General features: G+C 36.3%; 3 protein-coding genes across 5 annotated transcripts; all 3 read left to right on the forward strand.

The window, feature by feature from the left end:
- Positions 1-1686: 1686 nt before the first annotated feature.
- Positions 1687-3155, forward strand: LOC122000650 (transmembrane protein 230-like). 3 transcript variants are annotated; one of them, XM_042555047.1, is made up of 3 exons: positions 1687-1958; positions 2055-2216; positions 2937-3155. In XM_042555047.1, exons 1-2 carry the CDS (start codon positions 1766-1768, stop codon positions 2174-2176), a joined length of 315 nt encoding a protein of 104 aa, XP_042410981.1. In that variant the 5' UTR covers positions 1687-1765; the 3' UTR covers positions 2177-2216; positions 2937-3155. The 3 variants fall into 3 exon arrangements, with proteins under 3 accessions (XP_042410981.1, XP_042410982.1, XP_042410980.1); XM_042555048.1 differs by having other exon boundaries at positions 2055-2178; XM_042555046.1 differs by lacking the exon at positions 2937-3155 and having other exon boundaries at positions 2055-2445.
- A 3165-nt stretch (positions 3156-6320) lies between these two features.
- Positions 6321-9027, forward strand: LOC122000651 (glutaredoxin-C8-like). Its single transcript, XM_042555050.1, has 4 exons — positions 6321-6598; positions 7768-7841; positions 8520-8618; positions 8710-9027. The coding sequence occupies exons 1-4, from the start codon at positions 6438-6440 to the stop codon at positions 8781-8783; spliced, it is 408 nt and encodes a 135-aa protein (XP_042410984.1). The 5' UTR covers positions 6321-6437; the 3' UTR covers positions 8784-9027.
- Positions 9028-10123: 1096 nt separating this feature from the next.
- On the forward strand, positions 10124-11075 carry LOC121999825 (homeobox-leucine zipper protein HAT14-like). The gene is made up of 3 exons (XM_042554458.1): positions 10124-10468; positions 10544-10623; positions 10703-11075. Exons 1-3 carry the CDS (start codon positions 10193-10195, stop codon positions 10980-10982), a joined length of 636 nt encoding a protein of 211 aa, XP_042410392.1. The 5' UTR covers positions 10124-10192; the 3' UTR covers positions 10983-11075.
- The last annotated feature ends 6825 nt before the right edge of the window (positions 11076-17900 follow it).

Here is a 17900-nt window from a genome sequence, read left to right on the forward strand (position 1 = left end):
TCATTTTTGTTAAAATAAAAATAAATTACTGTTATTTTCTTTAATCTCCCTTTATGTACTTCTTTTGTCAAGAAAAACAAGAATTGAAGGTGAATTTAACTATATATATAAGTTTATGATTCAAAAAATCGAGTGATATCTAGATCAACCTTTCAAAATTCTGAATTCTTTCTCTCTTATCCGTTGTAGTGAATCTCATTCAATTTTCCATTAATGCTCCTTCACATTAAGCGTTGAGTTACAGTAAAATAGCCAGATCCTGCAGTATTGCCATGGCCGTGAGTGATTGGGATAGTAATTTACTGTTATGAGAACTTAACTTACTCATGCAGTGATCCCTATCAGTGGATGGATGCATGAGACACCTGGCTATTCATATCATAATGCGATGATGACCCACCCTGTCCAATTATTGTAACATTTCTCTTTTTTTCCTTTTTGTTCTTTTGGATCAAATTAATTAATGTTTGTGAAGTGTGTGTGACCATCAAATTTATTGCATGCATGTCCTGGCTCTGAGCTAAAAATAGTTACTGCACATACAGAAGAATTCCGCAGGAGATGGAGTAAAAGATGATGAGACACTTATTATTGCACAGATCGAAAGTACCCCAAAAGGTAGATGCCATCAATGTAAATTATATTATCATTCGTAATATAAACAAAATAAAATCATAATGTAAAATATTGTTCATCACTCTTAAACTAATGGCGTTTAAGAGAAGTTTAATGGCAGAAGAAGATGTAGAATCCTAAAATATATTACAGTGAAATAATATATATATATATATATATAATCAGTGATTATAGAATCATGTTCCTAGTATTCCCATGTTTGGCTGCTATCGTAAACTACTATATTACAGTGTTCCCAATGCAATGGACAAGTGAAGGAAAAGCTGGCATGCTTTTTGTCGAAGTCGTTGGGTTCATGCACATGAATTCTCGCACTGTTTGGATTTTTGTTTTTCATTTTGTAATTGATAATGATTTGAGGTAGATTTTAGAGATATCAATTGGGGTGAATTCGGATCGGATCAATACATAATAAGGATATTATAAAAATTCTAAACCCGAATTTGATCTGAGCCTAAATTAACAATCTGAAAATTCTAAAAGATTATTCAACCAACACAAATAACAAAAGATTTTTTTATTATATTTTACATATATTTTTATTTTTATTTTATCTTAATATTTCATCATTATCCTACTATTTTTTTATTTAAACACATGTGATTTACCTTTTCTTATACTAATATTTTAAAGTATCTTAATTTTTAAAATAAATATTCTAAATTATAAATTCAGATTAATCTGGATCAACTCAAATCTAATTCGAATCTAATCCGATTTTAACATAATTCAAAAATCTTCAACCCTAATCTCTCTCACTCTTTTTTTTTTTTTTTTTTTTGGTTCGACTTATTTCTTTTGACACCGGTAATTGATTTTGAGTTATAGATGAAAAATATTTTTTTATATTGAGATACATTTCAATAAAAAAAAAAACAGGTAAATGGGTTCCTTGGTAATTGAATGAATTAATCCCCTTGAAGTGATCAGATCAGGTCAAATCCAAATGCTTGACCGGGTCGGATCCTTGCTCCGACCGGTTCTTGGGATTTCAATTTTGGGTGCAGAATCGGGGTACGTCGCTGATTTATTAAAACACGCGTTAAGGCCCGCCTTCTTCACCCAATTTCTCACGCCTCGCAGAGAAAGGAGACGTATCGATTCGACTCGAGGAACAAGTTCGGCGCTCATGGCGTACGTCGATCACGCCTTCTCCATCTCCGACGAGGACATCTTCATGGGCGACTCCGGCCGTGCCAACCGCAACCGCCCCCCTGTCAAGGAGATCGCCTTCGCCGTCTCTCTCCTCGTCTTCGGCTTCGTCGGCATCGTCGTCGGCTCAATCATGGCCGCCGACCGCATCGGCGGCGATCGCGCCCACGGTGAATTTCATTTTCGCACTGCCAATTTGTTTTCGCCTTCTGCTTTAGCTGAATTCTGATTTCTGTGGGTTGGATTTGGATGGATGGGCCGATTAGGGGTTTTCTTTGCGATACTGGGGTCGGTGCTGTTTCTGCCAGGGTTCTACTACACGAGGATAGCTTATTACGCGTACAAGGGTTATAAAGGCTTCACCTTCGACAACATTCCTACGGTCTGAAGGTGGTTCTGAATCTTTCAATCGTTAGGGATTCGGCTCTGTATGGCTTCTTCCCTGTATAAATTACTTACTCGAAGCTATACTAAGTCTTTATCTTCTCTTCTGGTTCCATTTTATAATTGGTATGCACATCCTGGTCAGATATAATGTCGAAATGCTGTGGTTCCACATTGTCAAATAAAACACTCTTTAGCATGTTAAATACTTTAAGTCTGTTTGTTCGTCAATCACATGTTAGCATTGAATCAAATCAAGCCTTTTAAGCACTAGTTAAATTGTCCAAAGGAAGTTTCTGATAGATACTATCAAATGTTATAGTTATTCTTTGACAAGTGAAAATTGTCTTGATTTAGTTTGCAATCCTGCTTATTTTCTTGACAGATCATGCTGTATGTGTCTTGCTATGGTTTCTCTTCATGTTGTCCCTTTTAAATGTGATTTAAGCAGTTAAATTCTTTGTTATCCTCTCAATTATGATTCATCTCTTCACTGTTTGGACTAGAATGCTTGTGTTCTTTGGGACAAGAAAAGAGAAACGAGTTATTGATTTCTCTTATTTACTTGGAAGAAATTAAAGAGGACTAGGAAGGAATTTAATTTCATCCAAAGTTCTCTTCTTCTTTTTTTTTTTTTTCAGTTTAAGGATCGTTTCTTTATGATTACACCAATAAAATAAGATGGATGAAATGGAGTGGAAATAATACAATAATGTTTCTTTTCTTTCCTCTAAACTGCTTCACTTCCCTCCTACTTTTTCCAGGCTTAGAAACAAAAGATGGCTCACGGTTCACTTGGGGCCTAATTTAGAGGCTATCTTGTGATTAAAACGAATATATAATGATCTGGGATGTGGATAAGAAATATAAACTGAGTTGTTAGTTTGATGTGAGCCTGTACTCAACATTCTTGTGTATGCTTCTTTAATGCTTTCTCATTGCGGTAGACACAATGTCAACTGATAAAAACTATGTTCTCCTTTTATTAGTTGATGTCAATCTATTTATGTGCATCTCCAGGTGTTTGACAAAACCAATATGTTATCCAGAGTTGATTAAATTTCATTGCACTGGAAGAAAACGTCAAACCGTTGAGTTGGGTTGTTTTTATTGTCCACATTTTTTTCTCCAATATATTATCAGTTGGGTTGTTTTTAACCAGAGTTTTGAGCATAAAAACCAACATGCCATCATTAGGTGTAATGGAGTTACTATGTCCTAAATCCTACCGATGGCTTTTGAACAATCTCTAATTTCTTCAGTTAAAAGTTAAAACCCTTGGATAATACTCTCTCTGTGATTGTGAGGCTAATGAATGATGTGCTAGCTGGTTCTTAGCCACTGAAGCAAAGGACCGACTTGATTTCTAAGTATTAATTGTGCAAGTAAAATATAGCTCATGGAATTTAAGTATTTTAACTTTTCAGAGAGATGCGACTTAATTGTATACTTGGTAAGTTTTTCAAGTAGTGTGGATTTAAATCCATGAAGAATTCTGAGCTACTCTAACTACAATCGGACCACACTGCCCAGGGAAAGTTAAGACAAACAACTAGGAACTTGAATTCCTTCCTTTTTTTTCTTATTATTCCACTGGCTAGTAAATAAGTTTATGTATTCCTTATCTATTGATCAACCGAGTTGCTCGAATACCCTTCGATTGTTGTGTCTACAACGCGATGCAGTTTCAATAAAATAAGTCGATTCGAATTATTCAAATTATTAATCTAAAAATTCAAATGATTTCTTATGTATATGAATTTAGGAAGTTTAACTAACCTTATAAAACATATATAAAACACAAGCATCATGTTTTTGAAATTGGGGGAAATATATAAGTTTTTTCAAGTTAGGCCAAAAACATCCGGAGGAGAGTTGAGAAGCCATCCTTGAGGGAAAGCATTGTTGTATCAGTCCAAATCCTCAAACAACTTTGTGGGCTTGTAGTAGCATAGGTAGGGGCGAGAGAGATTTAGAATATCTTTGTAAAAATGGGCAAAAATCAAGTTTGCACTTTTTTCCCCCTAAATGGTCACCATTTTAATTTTTGTTTATCAAAAGGGCATAGCTGTTACAAAATACTAACTATGAATAATTGCTACTATATGGAAAATAATCAATAATCTTAATAAAGAGAGGATTAAAATTTTCTAGAGTCTCTTGTTAGACTTTAAACGATATTTTTTGGATTTAAGATTAGGATATTACGGGTTACCCCTGATAATAAATGTAGAGTTTTAAACGAGTTTTGATTTAATATATTGTGTGTCTCGTGTTTAATTTGAGTCAAAAGTGATGGAGAGCAGATTCTCTAGTCCCCTCTTGGTCCCCTCCACAATTGTGGTCAGATCACGGTTGGAATCTGGTCGCAATTGACTGCGATCCCTCCATGGGTTTACCTTCCCATCCAAATTGTAGTTTCGGTTAAAGGCAGGTGGCAAGAGGCCACCGATGGTGGACGGGCCTCTCCCCTTCTTGGCGCCATATAGTCCGTTCAGTGCCAACGACCTCCAACTGTCTGCTTCGATCCAAACTACATCCTGGATAGGAAGGTGAACTCAGGGAAGATCATAGCCAATTTTGGCCGAATTCCTGTCGCAATCCGATGTGTAAATTGTGGAAGAAACCAGGAGGGGATCGGAGAAAAGGGGATCAGGGAAAAGGGGACCAGAGAATCTGCTTTCAAAGTGTTGACCTCTTAAAGTTTATCTAAATAATTATACGGTAACAGTTACGAAATCATAGTTATATATAGCTGCTTAAATTATATAGTAGTTATATATTTGTACGACTATAAGGGCATCTCCAATGGGGGATATTTGGAAGAAATATTTCTCCAAATACCCCCCTCTCAAATATCCCCTATTGTGGGGATATTTGAGAGGTGAATAGAAATCACGGTGATTCCATTTTAGGTGGCATGCAAGTAAGCCCCATAAGGGACAATCAATATTTTATTATATAATTTGAGATATTTGAGAGTAAGATATTTAATAGGTGGAATCCATAAATATTTAGTTGAGGGGATATTTGATGGTGAAATTTGGGATATTTGAATAGTGAGATATTTGATTGATGATATGAACGTGGGGACCATAAATATTTAGGAGAAATATTTAGGTTGCGTTTGGTTCAAGTTATCATGTATAACTTTGGGTATGTGATTACCAAGTAATCACATAACTAAGGTTATGGGGAATAAAACATAACCAAATGTTATTTGGTTCAACCTAGATAATGCAACGCAAAATTTATTTGTTTGAACGTTTTAATGAATAACATAGTTTAATATTTTACTATATTACTCTTAGTTACAAAACGGACTCTATATTATTATTATTATTATTATTTAAATTCTACATTTATTTTAATTTTAATTTTTTCTTTTTCTTGTTTTTCTTTATTTTATGTTTTTATTTATTTTTTTATTTCTTTTCATTTTAAAATTTTTTATGTTTTTTTATTTTTTACAATTTTTTCTATTTTTTATTTTTTTAATGTTTTTTCTATTATATATATATATATATATTACTTTTTTTTATTTTTAAAGTTTTTTATGTGTTTTTCTATTTTTCTAATTTTTTTTATGTTTTTTTATTTTTTTATTATTTTTTAATTTTTTATTTTTTTTTTATGTTTTTTAAATTTTTTTATTTTTTAAAGTTTTCTATTTTTTTTTCTATTTTTTATTTTTCTTTACATTTTTCTTTTTTATCACTTTGAGGATATTTTAGATAAAAAAATTTTGTTAACTCCAGCATCAAGAAAAATCTCAGTTTTCCGATTCCGGGTTGCATGTCTTTTTTGTTGATATGTCAGACATGAAACATTACTGAAGAATCATTAATTATCTAAATTAAATAGAATTTTAATTGATAATCTTAGATGAATAATTAAAATTATCAAAAATAATTTTCAATTAAACACACTCTTAATATTATTATGGATGCTCTAATTATACAGCTATGTATGTGCGGTCGGTTCTTGATTTAAATAGAAAATATAAATGGGAGTTAATAATATAAATATTATAGTGGAGGATAGCTAGGTAAATATACACGAGAATGGGTGTTTTTTGAAAAGGGAAAAAATCAAAATGAAACATAATTTATTTTTTAAAAAACATTTTTAACGATATAATTATTGATGCGTTACGTTTATTAAATTTTTTCCGTTCTTGTCACAGACGATAAAAGTCTACATTTTGATAGCCAATTTGCATCTGGATCGAGACTTTGGCGAGGCGTAACTTAGCGACGGGGACTATGGCAGCGATCGTCCGGCGGATCGGAGTGATGGCGGTGGCGGCGCTCGCGGTGGTGGCTCTCCTTGTCCCGTCGGACGCTTCCGACGCCAAAAAGTTGGCTTTTGTCGAGACGACGGTCAAGAAACACGAAATCGTCATCTTCTCCAAGTCCTACTGCCCGTAAACTTTCCTCCCACTTTAAACCCTAATTTGTTTGATGAAGCTAATAGGTTTACCCTACGTGTGGTGGCATTTGTTTGACCTTTTGCACACAATGACTGTTATTTTGCTCATGAATATTGCAATTTTTTACTCAATTCCCTGATCGTTCGAGCTTTCTGCATGCTGATTTACTAGAACGGGTATTCATGATCTAGGGCTTGCGATTGGGCTTAGTCGGCATCCCCATGAATCTTTTATAGATGTCACAAATTAATTGGTTTTGGTATTAAAAAAATAATAAAAATATTGCCTTAATATATGATTTGAAAAATTAGCAGACATTCTTGATGGTTATTAGGTTTTTGTCGATGATAGGTTAGGAAGTTCTACATAAATTAGTATGCAGATCTGGACACTATTTGTTCATTTGTTTTGTTGTTAGATTTTCCATCAGGGGGAGTTAACTGCAGATGCTCATGAGTTAGGGCTGTTCGATTCTTTTCAAGACTGTACCTGCTGTACTTGATCTTATGTTATTCTTTTTTCAAATTAGATCTAGATTTCCATATTCCTCTATATTGAAATTCACCATCAAACTTTACTTATTAGTTAAATATATTTACTGTAATAGCTTAATAACCCAAGTTCCCAAAGTTGGTTGACATTTGTAGATGAATAAGAGAGAGATCACTAACTTCCAAGCTTAGCAACTATTCTTAAGCCAATTGTTAAATATAAGCTGTCTGGCCAAAGTTTAGCAATTCTTCTTCCTTCCTTACTCTTTTAGCCGTAATTGTTTGATGACGATTATCTATTGTATGCCATGATTGTTTGGTATTTGACTATTTGATTTTTTTTTTTTTTTACACAGATTTGGCTTGTCAGTTGAACTGTAATTTACCTTGAATATTGCTATTTCTTACTCAGTTTCCTATTCCTTTGAGCTTTCTATATGTTAATTGTCTTGGACTGTGATTTATGATCCAGGTCTTGCAATTGGGGTTAGTTATAATCCTCATCAAACTTTTCGACCCAGAAAATATGGTTTTAATTTTTAACATGCTTTGTTAGTGCAGTGCTGCAATATAGTTTTCTTGTGTAATTCTAGGATCACAGTAGTTTAAACAATGATAACTTGGACTCAGTTCACCACTGACATTCTCAACTATTAATATGTTGGCTGACAGGTATTGCCGAAGAGCAAAAGGTGTTTTTAAAGAACTGGAAAAGGAACCTTATGTTGTGGAGTTAGATCAAAGAGGTTTGCTCGTTGAACTTTCATTTCTTAATGTTAGCTTTTGGCTAACATTTACTCTGTTATGGCTATTTGACGAATTAGGTACCTGTGAGATAGGAAGGTTCCTGCAGTTATATATAAGGGGAATGAGATGTGGATTCAAATATTATGCACTAAAATACACTAAAGGAATCCACACATTTATGTCTCAAATCACCATGGGATTGTCTAGATAAAAAGCATAAGCAAATGATGGAAATTAAAGAATCTTCAAAATACAATAGCTCCTTTTACATTTTGAACTCATTTAATTTAAATCTCAAGAATCACCCAAAGCAAGATTTGTTGGTTATTTTTATTGAATAAACATATGTCAAAAAAAAAAAAATTCTTCACAATACTTCAAGTCTCATATACTCTCCAGCACAACAATAAGTTTGCTAGGCTCTTTCTTTTGGCACTTGGTTTATGTTATGTGAAGAATAAGTATCAATTTTTTTTTCTCTCTTTACAGTACTTCAAGTCTCATATACTTTCCAACACCATGATGAGTTTGCTACACTTTCATTTCGCACTTGATTTGTGTATCCAAAGATTGACTATCTGCTCTTGCATTGATGCCTTGAAAATATTAGCAAATCACAAGTTTGAGCAACCCATAGTTTTATTCAATTTTCCACTTACTATTGTAACTATTAACAGATGATGGTTCTGAGATTCAAGATGCCTTGTCCGAGTTCGTCGGTAGGCGTACAGTGCCTCAAGTCTTCATCCATGGAAAGCATTTAGGTGGCTCTGATGGTAAAACATGCTCCTCTAGCTTTGTTTCAATCTTTAACATAGGAATTGTCTTCTTATTCACATACGAATTGTTGTTCTTAATGCTTTTAAGATACTGTGGAAGCATATGAAAGTGGAAAGCTTCAGACTCTTTTAGGTATTGACACAACAGAAGATCTTAGATGAGGTTGTGCATTCCATTCCTACAATCATTACGTGGATGTTGTAGGACTCTCAGAATTTATGGCTCGATATCACTACAAAATCTTCAAGTTACTATGTGAACAATGTCGACTCCTCAAGTGTATGCTCGATGATCTTGTAATCACAATAAATTTATAGAATGCTTCATACCTAATTTCGAAGAAATAAACTGAATTTTGCACATTTTTTGTAAAGATTTCTTTTGGACATGCGTTTTTTTTTAAAACTTCTTGTGTCTAAATTGGATGTGCTATTGTTATAAATACTAATAATCCTAGACTAGAAGACCATATATCTAAAACTGTTTAGTAAATTTGCTATACAAAAATGCTATTGAGACATAAAATTTAGTACATACTTAGAACTTGCTACTTGAGTAATCAACTTGTTAATCGAGTCCTAGCAATCACTGCTCTTTGAATGCTCTTGGAAAGTTGAACATTGGGACCACCTTCTTTTCAAAGAAACTTGCCAAGTTTGATTTATTTATTTTTAAAAAAAAAAGGATCCATCCTTATCCTTCCTCGGACAGTCAATGCCCGAGCTGACTAATTTGGTCAATCATCATCAATTCCATCCTAAATTCTTCATCACAATTTTTATTATTTCCCCCAACTCGATCCAATAAATCGTCATTCCACATTCATTGTCAAAGTTTGCGTCAAAAAATAATGAAGTCTGTAGAAATTTAACATCATTAAATCTCAAGCATTAAAGTACTGAAACAGGTTCATTTAGTCCCCTCAGGACGGTGCGATAGTTAAAACATGAGAAATTATCATATGAAATTTTGGGGTCCAAACTTGGCGTGACCGAGCATAACCTCCCTCATGTCTTAGCCATTTACACTAATGGCTAGTAGTCACCCGTGATTTACCTCCTCCGTGTTGGCCTAGGGACGGATTGGTGGGGACACTGGGGCGAGCAAATCGCCTTTTTACCACATGAAATAGGTTCATTTAGAAAGAAAATTTTGATCTGAGATGGAAGCTTGGCTTGTCTGAACACATATGTACTAATGATTAATAGTCATCTATGATTTACTTCTTTATATTATCCTAAGGATAATTTTTTATTATATATAATTTAAGTGTCTAGAACTTGAGCTCAATTAATCTGGGAGAGTAGAGTTAATTTCTAAGAAAATGTTGAGATGGGAATGCTATCATGATATATACCACCCATTTGAAAGGATGATGGGGCATTAGGAAACTGCCATGGAGACTTTAATGAGGTTGGTTGACCTTTTATTCCACAGCTGACCGAGTAATTAACTCACCTTCTCAAATACCCCAATGAAACATTCCAAGGCCTTTGCTTTCTCTAATTTACTAGATCTCTATATCAAACCGCAAGGAGATTAAGCTCCTCCATCTCCCCCTTCAATCATCATGCAATTAGCAGTCGAATGCGATACCAATCTCGCACTCTCAATAGGCAGAGGAGAGGAGAAGCCCTCCGATTGTCTCGCCTTCTTCCCGAGCAGCCAAGAGGGCGAAGAGGCAGACGGTCGAGCCAGGAAGCGGCCGCAAAGTGCGTCGAGATCGGAGGACACTGAAAAAGAAGAAGAAGCCAAGGAGGCGAGCAGGATGAAGAAGCTGAGGCTCAGGAAAGAACAAGTAGCATTACTCGAAGACAGCTTCACTGAACACAACATCCTCAACTCGGTCAGTACATAATTTGTTGCTAATTGCATGCAATATACATAGATTATAGATCATAGAGAATTGGTATTTTGACAGAAACAAAAGCAAGATTTAGCCAGTCGGTTAAACATTCAACCGAGACAAGTGGAGGTCTGGTTCCAGAACAGACGAGCAAGGTAATTAATCTCTATTCACAGTAATTAAGTAGTCCTCAATTTGCAATTCACTGGACGCAACACGCGTGCGTGCATGCAGGACCAAGTTGAAGCAAACAGAGGGGCACTGCCAGTCTTTGAAGAAGTGGTGCGAGAAGCTCCGCGAGGAGAATCAGAAGCTGAGGGAGGAGATAGAGGAGCTGAGGAGCAGAAACACCACTCATGAATCGCCGATCCACGTGCAGATGCCGGCGCTGAACATGTGCCCGTCGTGCCGACGGCGGAGGGCGGCGGAATTCATCGGCAGCGGCGGCGGCAACAGAAGCAATAGTGTCAAGAAGGGACAGAACAACTGGAGTCTCTACATGACTGGCCAGTAATATGTTGTCTGAAATAATATGTATATATTTTTTTTGTCTTGAAAAAATGTTAGACATAATATGATTATATGTCTACTTTCTGAATAAATCTGATTTCCAAGGAACTAAATTAAACTAATTAAGGTCACAAATAGGAATGAAGAACAGCAAGAACAGCAGAATGAAAAATGGGCCAGATTTCTTCCTAAACAATACATGCATGTACTATGATTCAATTTTCAATACGAGATTAACTCCATAAGAACGATTAAACTAGTCAAAATTGCCTATAAAGAATTCAACGTAGAAAGCAAAAAAAGTCGTCCTTCGAGTCTGATCCACCCATCTTCACGTGGAAACTCAAAACAATTCGTGTGGAAAGAAGATCCAGTGAGTTTACACCACAAATGATTAATTGTTTGAGGGAAAGGAACAAGATGATGTTAAAGGTTGAAAATCTCTGCCATGGAACAAATTAATTAAGAGAAAATTATGGCTTTGATCGATGCTTAAATGAGGAATAAATATAATTAAGCAGAGGTGGGTGTACATAAATGCCACAGCACAAGCATATGATGATTTCAAAGTACAGCTAGAAGAATTTGACGAAACCTAGTCACAGACATGAATTCAGCAGCAGCAGGTGTTCCAACTGTTATTTCTCGTGGAAACTTTGCTAGAAAAAAATACATATTCAATTTTCATATTTACTAAAAGCACATGATTATTTTCTATCATTCCTCTCTTTTATTAGCGGTCGGTCGATTGTCCTTAATTTATCAATAGACTGCTAAACTTTTGTCCATAATGTACTAAACTTTTAATGAACTTTATGACAAAACGTCTCTATCTAGGTTATGAAATATATATATATATATATATATATATATATATATATATATATGAGGGCATGATTATATTTAGGATGACGTAAGAAGTGTAATGAATTTTGTTTGAAATATTTTTGCGGTATCGAAAACTATCAGTGAATTTTAATCAAAACTCTCGTTGTCTGTGCTATGGTGTTTAGAATTTTAAAATTATGACATGGTATTAGAAAGTAAGACATATTTAGGCACTTTAATGAGTTTATGATAAATTATCTCAAAGTTGTAAGATTTAAAAAATTTACCTATCTCAATCTAAATCTAAATAACTAAATCTAAAGGCATATTTATACTCGGAAAGCTCCTAATAGTGTAATGATCATGAATTAAAATGATTTTAAGGTTTGATCTTGTCAGAGCGCTGAGTCGACGGACGCTGGGGACGTGACACTCTCTGCTACCTCCAACTGGCGGTGTAGATCTCCAGCGAACCTGCAAAAAAGCCGAGCCAGGAGGGGTTTCCCGACGACGACCCTCCGACGCTCAAGTCAGGCAACGAAGAAGTAGAATAACGTTACTGTGGCTAAAGTGATGAAGATTGCATACCTCCTTCGAAGTCTGGGGGTCCTTATATAGGACCCCGGGGAGGCGCGAGCACGCTTCTCGATGCGTACACGCTTCCCCAAACATACCTCAGTAGGTCGTGTCAGAAAAGCATGTCTAACGTCATTCCGCAATCGTCCGAGCATATCCCGAATGTGACGGTGGAAGCTTCCCCCGTACGATAGTTTATCTACTCCTGCCGCCAACCATGCTGTTTGTCGGCGGCAGGTGTCTCGAGGATGAAGTTACCAGTTGTCCTTTTTGTCTCTTTGCGCCATTACTTATCTCCGGGCCGAGCGAACCATTCGCTCGGCCATCATAGCCTTTGGGCATGCTCCGGTACCTCAGTCCAGGAGGAAAGCCATGCTCGTGTGCTTGGATGGGATTACGCCTTCTCGCCTTGTGGCACGGCCGCTCGGCTTAGAGACTTTTTTACCTTGAGCATCGGAAACCCACCCCATGGTCGGGTTGTCTTTCGTTCGACCGCCTGTGAGACCCGAGCCGGGTGCCCGGGGATGGTCCGCTAGTCCGCTCGGCACGACCGTGGCATTGACCCTTGGCCTCCACGTGTCGTTGACCCTCCGCTACCGAGGGTCCCTCATCCTTACTACCGGATCAAGGTTCATAGGGCTATGAGTTGGTTTTTATCAAAACTTACAAATTATTCTATAATGTTTAAGACTTTAAAATCTTGCTATGATCAAGAGAATCATAAGAACCTTTGATGGTGTTGGTGTGCGATCCTCTTCGAAAACGGAGATGATGGCAAGTTTGGGATGTGACTAAAAAGTTAACAAGGCAAGAACTCCGCGTAGACTTGCAACATAGGAGGTGTTAATGGTAGGTTGGGAAGGGAATCCCAACGATAGCTCTCTGATACTCAAGTCAGTTTTTGGTGAGTAGAAAAATGGAGAATTGTAGTAAAAGTGTGTAGAAAATAAAGTTGTACATACCTCCGCCTATAGATGAGAACATTCTTTCATAGTGCCACTATAGTATTCGTACATGCATATCAAAGTGTAGACACATTTTCCTAGACGTCCTAGGAAAAGATAAGTCAAAAAGTATCTCTAACATAATTCTTTAAACACTCATGCAACTCTCTGAGATAACAGTTTGGAATCTTCTAAAATACGATTTGTCTGCTGGACATGCTCTGTTGTCAGGAGTACAAACTCCCAAAAAGATATGATAAGATAGCTAGTGGGCCCATACGCGGCCAACCAGCCATTACTTATCCAAGTAGTCCCATCCTAGACATAATGAATAGAGTTATTGCCCTACTTTCCGTTAGGCCGTATTATTGTCGAAGGGTTGTCCTTTGTCCGACCAGAGATGCCTCCTACTCGGGGGTAGTGGTCCGAGGGAGTTGTTGCTTGGCTATTAGCCTAAATCGCGGGTTTTCACAAAGCGGCTATTCGAACACCATTTGGACCGATCGGGTGGTCACGCTCGGCCGGACAAATGATGTCGCCGCTCAGCTTAATTGGTTTGCTTCATGGGCCTTAGCCTTTAACTGCTTTGACTTTGACCTCTATGTCCACTGCTTTTCTTCTATTTTGACCCACTCATGGGGCCCCCTTCATCACCGTATTACAAGTCTTTTCCTTAAGTCTAGTCGAAGGAGTTTGCAAGTCTGACTGACTGGACATTTAGTGTGGCCTATCATTCTTTCTTCCCAACCTGCTATGCTTAGGCTCAGAGCTGTCGCTCGGCTGTGATGTCTATTGCTCTAGTGTTTATAGCCGCTGTTCGACTTCGACATTCTTTGACTCAAGGATTTATAGTCGACGTTCGATTTCGACGTTCTTTAACTCAAGGGCTTATAGTCGTCGTTCAGTTTCGATGTTCTTTGACTCAAGAGTTTATAGCTGTCATTCGGCTTTGACGTTCTTTGACTCAAGGGTTTATAGCCACCATTCGCCTTCGACATTCTTTGACTCAAGGGTTTATAGCCACCATTCAGCTGTGATGTTCTCTGGCTCAAGGGTTTATAGTCGTCGCTTGACTATGATATTCTCTGGCTTAAGGGTTTATAATTGTCGCTCGATTATGATATTCTCTGTCTCAGGGTTTATAGTCGCCGCTCACTATGATGTTCTCTGGCTTAAGAGTTTATAGTCGCAGTCCGACTGTAATATTTTCTGGCTCAGGAGTTTATAGTCACCGCTCGACTGTGATATTCTCTAGGTCAAGGGTTTATAGTCGCCGCTCGACTATAATGTTCTCTGACTCAAGGGTTTATAGTCGCCGCTCGACTGTAATGTTCTCTGACTCAAGGGTTTATAGTCGTCATTCGACTATGATGTTCTCTGGCTCAAAGGTTTATAGTCACCACTCCACTATGATATTCTCTGTCTCAAGGGTTTATAGTCATTACTCGACTATGATCTGACTGTTCGAGTGTATACTAAAAGCCTAGCTTTTGTAAACATTTATTTTGTAATAAAGAATCGCTTTTGGTCAAAAATATCTACATTTATGATTAAGTGTAATTGTTCAATTAATTTATATCGTAGATAACATGGTGTGTGGTGTCACACACAGAAGATCATGTTATCAGTTCTTTATAAATTATAAACAGTTACTCACGACTAAGATGGAAAGGAACAAATCGTTGAAATAGTCGTAGTGTAATTAGGTATTAGTTTATCTTGACTAATAAATTATATTAGTACACTCTAAGTATATTGAGTATGACCAATTAAGGCATGTTCTCTTTATACTGACTTAATAAAAGAACAAGTCCTTAGTTATTATGGAAGTGTGTGCTCTTAATCCTAATATAATAACAAGCACATATATTTAGTATTTATTTCTTTGACTTATCAAAGGGTGAGATTTAGCTCGATAAATCAATAGGCCCGATAAGTTGGGAAATGATATTACTTATAGTGTGTGTTGTTGATTATACAAGAAAACTGTGTCCTAATTATCTAGGTTGAGAATGTCCCAAGAGGAGCTCATAAGGATTGTCATGTTAAACCCTGCAGGTGGACTTAGTCCGACATGACAATAAAGTTGAGTGGTACTACTCTCGGAGCTAGATGTTAATTAAATGAGTTGTTAGTAACTCATTAAATTAATGGACATTCGATATCTTAAACACAGTGAGACTAACACACTCATGATAAGAATGAGCCCATAATGTAATTTGGGATTGGTGCGGTAGTGCAATAATAACTCTCTAGTGGAATGAGTTATTATTGATGAACATGAGTTGTGTGCTCGGGGCGAACATGGGATACTCGAGCTCGTCGGGAGACCAAAATCAATTTCTCCTCTAGGTCTCTGTCGTAGCCTCAATGAAACCTCAAATCCATCCATATAAAGCCCATCTTGGTATCCAAGAGGGGGCCGACCCAAGGCTTGGTGACCAAGCCAAGGGTCGGCCACTAACTTCTTAAGGATGGGCCGACCCTTTGCTTGGTGCCCAAGCAAGAGGTGCTTGGTGCCCAAGCAAGAGGGGGCCGACCACCTTATTTCAAATTAGAAGTGGTGTTTTGAATTTTTAAAATCTTCTCTTTGTAGAAACTACAAGTTTAAAATAAGGATTTTAAATTTACAAAACTTTCTTTATTTGAATTAGACCACATGGTTTAAAATAAAATTTTAAAAGTTTAAAACTTTTCTTTTTTAACCATCCACATGATTTTTTAAAAAGAAAGTTTTAAATTTAAAATTTTCCTTTTTTGTAACCATGTTTAAAAAAAGAAATTTTAGAAGAGAAGTTTTAAATTTTAAAACATGGTTTTAATTTTTAAAAATTTTCTTTTTTAACATCCATAAAAGGAAATAATGCTTGTAAAATTTTATAAGAGGATTTCTTCTTTTATAAAAATTATTTTTCTTCATAATGATGTGGCCGGCCACCCTTGCTTGGTGTCCAAGCAAGGGGATGGCCATTAAAATCAATCAAGAGGAGAAAAAGGAAAAAATAAAAGGGAAAAGGAAAACAAGAGGAAGATTTTAATTTTTTGTAAAAATCTTTCCTTATTTGCCTTAGACAAGTATTATAAAAGAAGGGGAGGAGAGGGCTCATGGGATATCAATTCTATACTACGCTAAATATGATCATGTTGAAAACGGAGATAATTGCAAGCTGGGGATGTGGCTGGAAAGTTGATGAGGTGAGGACTCCTTGTAGACTTGCAACACAAGAGGCGTTAGTGCCGATTCGGGAAGGGGTTATCGGTGATGACCCTTCGAAGCTTAAGTTAGTTTTCGGTGAGTGGAAAAATGGAGAATTATAGCAAAAGCATGCAGAAAACGAAATTGTACATACCTCTGCCTGTAGATAGGAACCTTCTTTTATAGTGCCACTATAGTGTTCATGCACGCATCTCAAAGGGTAGACACATTTTCATAGGCATCCTAGGAAAAGACAAGTCAAAAAGTATCCTTGATACCATTCCTTAAACAACCATACAACTCTATGATGTGATAGTCTAGAAGCTTTTAAAATACGATTTGTCTGTTAGATATGTTCTACTATCAACAACACAAACTCCCAAAAAGACATGACAAGATAGCTAGTGAGCCCATACGCGGCTGACCAGCCGCTGCTCGGCCAAGTAGTCCTAGCCTAGACGTAATGAACAAAGTTATTGCCCTGCTTTTCGTTCGGTCGTATTATTGTCGGAGGGTTGCCCTTTGTCTAACCGGACATACCTCTTGTTTGGGGTAGTGGTCCGGGGAAGTTCCTACTTGGTTATTAGCCTTAATCGCGGACTTTCCGAGAGTGGCCGTCCGAACACAATTTCGGTCGACCAAGTGGTCACGCTCGGCCGAACAGACGATGTCACCGCTCAGCTTAATTGGTTTGCTTCATGGGCCTAGGACTTTGACTGCTCTGACTTTGACCTCCATGTTCGTTACTTTTTTTTTCTATTTTAATCCACTGATAGGGTCATCTTCATCACCGCATCAATGTGTAAATAGTTTATGCCAACATGTGTTGAGATTGTGAATATTTTAAAAATGTATAGTTCTTAATTTAGACGATAGAATCTATGTCTGAGTATATGATTATACTCATAAGGTTTTAAGGAGTATAACTTAATTCGAAGTGATTATGAGATTTCTAAGTTTTTTTTGTGAGTTTTGATCAACATTAATTGATAGTCTAATAGTATCTAAAATTTTAAAAGCTAGGTATGATAATAATCAAAGGACTTCTTAGTTAATGGCGTTTAATGGTGTTGACGTGTAATTAAATATGATAAACCTGGACTTTTTAATAAAATTAGCTTGTTCAAATTATTTTGAGATGTAAAGATTCTAAAACTGCATAGCTTTTAATTTAGATTGTGGAAGTCAAATCTAAGGGCATGTAACTTTTAAGATCATCAATCAGTTTAGATCAGAATTCACCAATAACCATATGTTTTTTCAAAAAATTCTTAAAATTAAATTTATTATATTTTTTACATCATCCTGAGTATAATAACAAATTTGATAATGCTCACTCCAGGCCGTCTAATATAATCAATTCTCTAACTAAATATAA

Source organism: Zingiber officinale, chromosome 7A, assembly GCF_018446385.1.
Source record: "Zingiber officinale cultivar Zhangliang chromosome 7A, Zo_v1.1, whole genome shotgun sequence".
Lineage (NCBI taxonomy): Eukaryota > Viridiplantae > Streptophyta > Magnoliopsida > Zingiberales > Zingiberaceae > Zingiber > Zingiber officinale.

Coding starts and splice junctions, on each gene's coding strand:
- LOC122000650 (XM_042555047.1), top strand. CDS start 1,766: ATGGCGTACGTCGATCACGCCTTCTCCATCTCCGACGAGGACATCTTC. Junction 1,959..2,054: donor CGGCGGCGATCGCGCCCACG/GTGAATTTCATT, acceptor TGGGCCGATTAG/GGGTTTTCTTTGCGATACTG.
- LOC121999825 (XM_042554458.1), top strand. CDS start 10,193: ATGCAATTAGCAGTCGAATGCGATACCAATCTCGCACTCTCAATAGGC. Junction 10,469..10,543: donor AACACAACATCCTCAACTCG/GTCAGTACATAA, acceptor GTATTTTGACAG/AAACAAAAGCAAGATTTAGC. Junction 10,624..10,702: donor TTCCAGAACAGACGAGCAAG/GTAATTAATCTC, acceptor GCGTGCATGCAG/GACCAAGTTGAAGCAAACAG.
- LOC122000651 (XM_042555050.1), top strand. CDS start 6,438: ATGGCAGCGATCGTCCGGCGGATCGGAGTGATGGCGGTGGCGGCGCTC. Junction 6,599..7,767: donor TTCTCCAAGTCCTACTGCCC/GTAAACTTTCCT, acceptor GTTGGCTGACAG/GTATTGCCGAAGAGCAAAAG. Junction 8,619..8,709: donor GCATTTAGGTGGCTCTGATG/GTAAAACATGCT, acceptor AATGCTTTTAAG/ATACTGTGGAAGCATATGAA.